We start from the raw sequence: 7287 nt of genomic DNA on the forward strand, positions 1-7287 counted from the left end.
TTGGTTTCTCCGGTCAGCGAGGGTCGAGCCGGGAACGTGAGAAGGAAATCGTAGTCTCGCTTCCCCTCCAGTATGACACTGTCCCACCTTTCTTTGAAAGATAAAATAAAATAAAAAAACAATGTCGAAAGGACGCGCCTGCCGACGGCGGCGTGTCTACTTGTCGCGATGACGATGACGTAGACGCACTCGGCTCTGCCGAGCTGCACTATGCTGACTGCTCGACTTTGGCGAAGGGCTCTCGCGTCCTCGGTGACGGGCAGTGACCGAGCGCGGTGCACCGCCTGGCCTTGCGATGGTGTGGGCGACCCTCTTGAGCAGGGTATCGCGAGTCGGGTATCGATGTAGGGAAATGCAAGAGCGCAGCACAACATTTCTGAGGTGTCTTGCTTTAAAAAAAAGTAAAAAAATGACCCTTATTTTGACCCGCGCACACAGAAAACTGTTTCTTTGTATTTTTTTCCCCTGTCGTTTGGAAGTCAGGGTGCATGTGTTTGGTGTGTATCCGCCGTAACACACTTGAAGGTCGCACTCCTCTCTCGTGTTGTACACTTGAACTTCACACCGGCCGTCTCCACTCGTGCCGGTCGCGGGTGCGTTTTTGGGGGCGTTTGGAAAATCACGATGATTGTCCTCGCGGGTGGGCGGGGCGGGGCCCCGGTAATCCACCTGCTCGGCCGTATCTGGCGGGCGGGGCCCGCGCGCGCGGCCAACCCACCGCCAATCTTAATCCACCTGGATCCAAGCTCACGACGCCCGGTCGGCCGCGCCGGCGGTCAGGAGGACTACACGACGCCGCCCGATCGCGCGATAAAACATTCCATCGAGAGTCGCATATTCACGACGATTAGCTCAGTTATCGTTGGAGTGTCGATACAATGCATGGGAACCGCGCGTTTCTTCTTCTTTAGAGCTAAAACTTTTCTATGATCACGGGTTTTCTCTGTAGCTCCGAGCCCCCGCCATGGCAGACAACCACGGTTACGATGAGGACTCCACGACGACGGTGATCAGGAGGCCGTCGGTCAACCGCGCCGACGGTGAGTGGAGGCCAGAATAGACCACCTAGACGCACTCGTCGATGAAGACCGGAATTGTGACGGCCAAGGAACATTTTGGAGTTTTGATCTGAGGTCGCTATACTAAGTACAAGCAATTATTACTACAACACATAATTAGCCGCAATTTTGACCTGGTATTTGTAAATTTGCACCTTTTACTCCATTAAGTGTACAATGAGCATTCACACACCTACAAGTGTACGACATTAACACACCTGCGTTGCCTCATTCACTGCTGACTCATAGACGATTTTTCATGCCTTGCCCGTTCATGGCAGTCATAACACCCCCCGGACGCAGCCGGCTGGCCGCGAGCGGGACGGAGGGGTTGCCGGCATTCACACGGGGATGCAGATAATAGAGCGGTGCCACTACAGAGGGCTGCGCGGCGGGCGGCGGGCGGGCTGGGCTGAGCTAGGCTAGAGGACGACCAAAACACGCTCCAGGGTCACACGATACACAAGAGGCCTCAAAATTTTGCACTAGGGGAGTTTCCGATGCACCAACCGCCTAACTCTGTATATTCACGAGCTTATGATACAGGGTGGGTGATCTATGCAGTTCATTTTTCTGGCCGTACTGTACCGGACTCACGCCCTGTCCGTGTCACACCACTAATCCTGTATTTGAATTGCTCTTATTCTCAACCTTTTTTTAGACACACCTCGCAAGAAATCCAACGCCCGCACAGATGCCGAGGTCCCAGAGAAGGTAAGCTCGATGCATTTCGAATTTTTGGGAGTGCCTTACCCTGCCGGCCGCGTTTACCAAACAGCGTTGTTGTTCTTCTTTTCAGAAACTTAAATACCCCAAAGTGGTGTTCTTCATCATCAGTAACGAGTTCTGTGAACGCTTCACCTACTATGGCATGCGCAGTACGTACTAAATGCAGTGCAAAACGCCCTCACTACTCCAGCGGACGGTGCGAAGCTCATGTGTTCCATTGCGTTTCAGCTGTCCTGTCCCTCTTCCTCAAGAACGCCCTGCGGATGGAGGAGAGCGATGCCACGATCACGTACCACGTCTGGACCATGCTCTGCTACTTCTTCCCCGTCGTGGGCGCCATCATCGCCGACAGTTGGTTGGGCAAGTTCAAGTAAGTACTAAAGTACGACAATTTTAAATTCGGCTCCGGGAACATTTCACACACTCGAACTGAAGTTTGGCACGCCACCTCTTGCAGAACCATCGCTATTCTCTCCATGGTCTACGCACTCGGCAACATTGTCGTGTCTCTGGCGGCAGTGACAACCTGGGGACTGCCATCAATGTGAGTGCAGAGACAGTGGCAGTGTAGGTTACTATACCCCGGGCTACAATTATTACGGGATCCTAAGGAATGACGGCCCTGATCCTTTTGGGATCCCATAATATTTGTACCCCAGCTCAACGTCACGTAGTATTGGAACGACCCCCTCGTGGTGGACAGGGAGCTGACGTACCTGGGGCTGATGCTCATCGCCATCGGCACGGGCGGCATCAAGCCCTGCGTGGCCTCGTTCGGCGGCGAGCAGTTCACCGTGCCGCAGCAGGCCAAGCAGCTGGCCGGCTTCTTCAGCGTCTTCTACTTCTCCATCAACGCCGGCTCGCTCATCTCCACGTGGCTCACGCCCGAGTTGCGCACCGTCACCTGCCTCGGCATGGACACCTGCTACCCGCTCGCCTTCGGCGTGCCCGCCGTCCTCATGATCGTCGCCATCGGTGAGTCAACGCTTCACACACCTGCATGTGTGCGACCTAATTTTCACTCACCTGCAGATGTGTGAATGCGACCATTCACACACTTGGCACTTCGGGGCGGGCAATATGCTACTTTTTCAACTGTACAAATCTTTATTCGCGCACTTACAAGTGTGTAAATAGTTTGTCGCACACCTGCAGGTGTGTTAACCTTTTTACTGACCTTGGTGAGCCGCCACTACAGGTGAGCGACATACGCATACGTGTACACCTGGATTTTTCATGTATGCTGTCCGTTGTCGTTTCGGATTGATTCAAAACAAGAGTGGTCGCGCCAATTTTATGATTTTCGTAGAAACATGAAAAGTGGCCTTGAAGATTTACACGACTGTTTCACTCTTCCAGTTATCTTCATTGCCGGCAGTAGTGGCTACAAGATCACCAAACCAAAGGGGAACGTGATGGTTGAAGTCTCCAAGTGCATGGGGGTAAGTGACGCACCCCCTCCCCCAGTGCACACAGTGCATCTTGTCTTTTCAATTTTTTTTAAAAAATCGTGTACGTTCTTCTTGTCCACAGAGCGCGTTGGTCAACAAGATCAAGAGCAAGGAGAAGAAAGAGCACTGGCTCGACTACGCGGACGCCAAGTACGGCGAAACGCTGCGCAGGGACATCAGGGCCGTGCTCCGGGTGCTCATCCTCTTCGTGCCCATGCCCATCTTCTGGGCGCTATACGACCAGCAGGGCTCCAAGTGGACGTTCCAGGTACACGCATGACCCCCCCCCCCTCCCCTCTCAGCATGTACCACCTGTTCAGGGGCGTGCTGAACGCTTTCAGTGGGAGAGCGATTGTGCGCGCTCTTTTAGGGGCGCGATCTCTCTAAACGCAAACACACTTTCTTTCCGGACAGGCCAATAACATGAACGGCCGAATCGGCTCGTGGGTCTTCAAGCCGGACCAGATGCAGGTGGTCAACCCCATCCTGATCATGATCCTCCTCCCGCTGTTTGAGTACGCCGTCTACCCTCTTCTGAGCAAGTAAGCGTTTGTCACTTGCCGTCGCTACAATACACGATAACGTTCTGCGCTCACCGTGAACCCTGTCCGCAACGCCAGGATGCGCCTGCTGAGGAAGCCGCTGCAGAGGATCGCGACCGGCGGCATGCTGGCGGCCGTGGCGTTCATCATCTCCGCCCTGATCCAGATCCAGCTCGACGTGCGTGCCCCCAGATCAGAGTCCTGTTGAATGAAGTGTGAGCCACGCGTGACACGCACTGTTTAAAGTAAGGCGAGCGTGCTCTACTTTCGATAACGTGAGACGTTTGTCACGCATCGTAAGTTTTGAGCATACCTGTCTCGCATGTGTGCGTATGGCATGCTCGTCTCTCACTTTCAGTTTTAGAACTCTGTCTCGCAGGACGTTACACTAGAGACCCGCGACGAGCGAGTGATCCGAGCAACGCGCAAACCCTACCACAGTTGTGCTCCAGGGCGAGGGGAGGGGAGGGGATCGTCCAGAAAGTAGATCCGTTTTTCTCAGATTTATTCGGCATTTTTGGTGGCTCGGCGCCTGTGAGACTATGGGTAGGCCAACCCGCACGACATGCATGTACTGCAGGCGAGATGTTGCCTACCCAACAGGCGCCATGAGGAGTAGGGTTGCAGAGGCTGCAGCAGAGGCGGGCGCTTGCTCCGGTTGCTCGCTCTTTCGCGGGTTTCTAAACGTTACCAAGTAGTGTGAGCAGGGCAGGCTAGCATGCCCCTGCCCTACTTTAGAAAGTGTGAGACATGCGTGGATCACTGCGCTGGAAGTAGGACACGCTGGTCACGGCTGTCTTATTTTCAAAAGTTTGAGAGACCGTCGTCTCATACTTCATTTAACGGCGAGATCGTGTGTCGCATAGGTAGGGAAGCGGGTCCTTTTTTTTATTGTCGTGGGTGATAAGCGCGATCCTTGCAGCCCAACCTGCCCCGGGACCCGGAGCCCAACTTCGCCCAGGTCCGAGTCTTCAGCAGCCTGCCTTGCGAGGTGACTCTCAGCGGCACGGGCGGCAGCGACGCCCAGGCTATCACCACCTTCCAGCTGCCGTCACTCAGCCACTGGGAGCAGCTCGACTTTAAGACCGAAGGCTCCTCCGACCTGAACCTGCACATCAAGGGGGAGGGAAATTGCGTGCCCGAAACAAGCCTCAAGCTCACCCTCACGGAAAAGACGGTGAGGTTTGCAGCCCTGAGTTGAATTGCAATGCCATAAAAATAACGTAACTTTGGCTGTAAGGGGAAGACTTGCTCTTATAATTTACACGGGGCCTTCTCTTCTAGGCTGTGGCGTACCACCTCTACCTCGATGGCGACAAAGTAGCTCACGCCGGCCCGTACAAGGACGACTTTTTCAAGGATGCTGTGGCTAAAACGCGGATAATGTACCACTTCGCTGACAGCTCGGAGCACGTAGTGGGCTTCAAGCTCGATGGGAAGGTGGTAGACAAGAAGGCTAGCGTGACAGGCACGGGCGTGGCGGAAATATTAGATCTGGAACCTGCCGAGTAAGTGCCCCAGTAAGTGGCTTAGTTCTTCGTGATTAATTTCACCCTTGCAAGGATTAATGCCACACGATGTTTTATGTCTATTTTCACAGTTACACCGTCATAGTCGATGGTGTGGACATAAGCACGGCTCGGCCATACTTCGACGTCGGAGGATTTTACTACGTTCTCGTGGATAAGGTGAGAGTCCTCACCGGTCTGGACCCAGCTGGGTCGCACTAACTTCAGACCCGTTTGCTTCCTGCAATTAATTCCACTTACTGATTGTTTCTCCGTATGTCGAGCAGAGCCTCCCTGCCGTTGCCTCAGTTTCGGTCGTGATCGAGCCCAACACGCTGAGCCTCTTCTGGCAGATGCCGCAGTACATCGTGATCAGTGTGGCCGAAATCATGGTTTCCGTTACTGGAAACGAGTTCTCCTTCACCCAGGTATATTAAAAATTCAACCAGGAAAGCAGTGAGCAGTCGCCCTGCCCCCTGCCCTGCCCAGTCTTTGATATTAAACATCGATTCTCCACCCCCAGGCACCAAACAGCATGAAGGCCGTCGTGTTCTCGGCCTGGCTGATCACGGATTCGTTCGGTAACCTCATCATCATCCTCATCGAGAGTGTCAAGATCTTCCCCCGCCAGGTAGGGGATCGTGCACACACTACCGCACGTGCACTGGACGGGGACGGGGGTACACATGTAATGTCCCCATATTTGGCTGAGGGTCATTATTGTAGTCTATATGGGCTCCAATGATGACGGTCATGATTCTTTTGGGACCCCATAACATTTGTGCCCCTATAATATTCGTACCCCCTCCCCCTTGTGTGTAACTGACTCTTCCGCCTTCCCCAGTCGGACGAGATTTTCCTGTTCGCCGGCCTCATGGTGTTCATCATGATCGTGTTCATCTGGCTGGCGGTTCAGTACAAACCTGCGCCCCCACCCGCATCCGAGGAGGAAGAGGAGGGCGAGGAGGAGGACGCCGGGGAGGAGAAGAAGAAGAAGAAGGGGGCCGAGGGCAATGGGGAGAAGTTTTAGGGACGTGCCCGGGAATTACACAAAATATGTAACTTCGATAAGGGCGATTTCTTATGCAACTGACAACACAACTCTCAGTGCAGTACAGTGACAGCACTCAAAAAAGTTGCGTCATTAGACCAACACCATGTCGTCGTTAGAATGACTCTATAGCGACATGAGGTGCTGACTCAACGATAAGCGTCTCGGTACAACGACGGTGGTCGGAAGGTTGGCCAACAGACTGTCTTGGGACCAATGGAAACAACTCGACGATCGTCGTAGCCGCGACCGTTGCAACAACGTTATACTTTTTTTAGAGTGCCCGAGGACTGACGTACTCTCAAGCCCAACCTCGAATCACAGCGAAATGTTCGACGACAGACATGTTCCAAGGACTGATAGGACACCGCGCGAGGAATAATATCTATAAAACTCTCACGTGTGTTTGCTTTCCCCGACTAACTCTGTAAACTGCAACATCACCTTTGCTTTTTGGTTTCTTGCCACCATGGACACTAGAAAATTCCGCCCAGAAAAACACAGAACTTGGCACAATTTGAAAAACAAACAACAAAACGGTGAACTGCCAGGTGAACAACTATCGACCATACAAAAGGATGACCATCCAACCGCCGCAGAGGTTTTTCACGTTTTTCGCACCGACTGACATCACTTTTTGCGTTGAGAGTGTCCTGGTAAACTACTCGAAAATCTCTCTGCGGTTGCTGCAACTCATTTTGCACGGGAACACTAAGTCTTTAAGAAAAGAAGGAGACATCGGTTTGAAAAGCATATTTTTTATTGGTCCATTTCAAATATCTTGCAATCCTTCGGGGTTGGATTCAAGAAGGTCTTATTCAAAAAGCGATTCTGTCGTCATCCGGCAGAGTCGATCCTCAGGCATCGAGGGTGACGTTGACGGAGGCGGTGCTGTTGTCAGCCCAGGGGGGCAGGATGGGGCCGGTGCCGTTGCCAGGGGGAGGGAGG

At 53.2% G+C, this 7287-nt stretch overlaps 1 protein-coding gene across 2 annotated transcripts in view; it reads left to right on the forward strand.

Annotated features, from left to right (window-relative positions):
• Positions 1-6736, forward strand: part of LOC113218357 (solute carrier family 15 member 1-like) — a 21663-nt gene extending 14927 nt beyond the window's left edge. For both annotated transcript variants that reach the window (XM_026438678.2, XM_026438670.1), the window contains exons 2-17: positions 950-1040; positions 1720-1772; positions 1858-1936; positions 2016-2157; positions 2245-2331; positions 2491-2762; positions 3147-3229; positions 3321-3506; positions 3653-3780; positions 3859-3958; positions 4703-4957; positions 5065-5288; positions 5381-5468; positions 5576-5716; positions 5812-5919; positions 6133-6736. In XM_026438678.2, coding sequence (XP_026294463.1) covers positions 965-1040; positions 1720-1772; positions 1858-1936; positions 2016-2157; positions 2245-2331; positions 2491-2762; positions 3147-3229; positions 3321-3506; positions 3653-3780; positions 3859-3958; positions 4703-4957; positions 5065-5288; positions 5381-5468; positions 5576-5716; positions 5812-5919; positions 6133-6318 — 2208 coding nt within the window. In that variant the 5' untranslated portion in view covers positions 950-964 and the 3' untranslated portion in view covers positions 6319-6736. The remainder of the gene's footprint in view (positions 1-949; positions 1041-1719; positions 1773-1857; positions 1937-2015; positions 2158-2244; positions 2332-2490; positions 2763-3146; positions 3230-3320; positions 3507-3652; positions 3781-3858; positions 3959-4702; positions 4958-5064; positions 5289-5380; positions 5469-5575; positions 5717-5811; positions 5920-6132) is intronic.
• The last annotated feature ends 551 nt before the right edge of the window (positions 6737-7287 follow it).

This window comes from Frankliniella occidentalis, unplaced genomic scaffold (assembly GCF_000697945.3).
Source record: "Frankliniella occidentalis isolate FOCC.00 unplaced genomic scaffold, Focc_3.1 Scaffold303, whole genome shotgun sequence".
Classification (NCBI taxonomy): domain Eukaryota; kingdom Metazoa; phylum Arthropoda; class Insecta; order Thysanoptera; family Thripidae; genus Frankliniella; species Frankliniella occidentalis.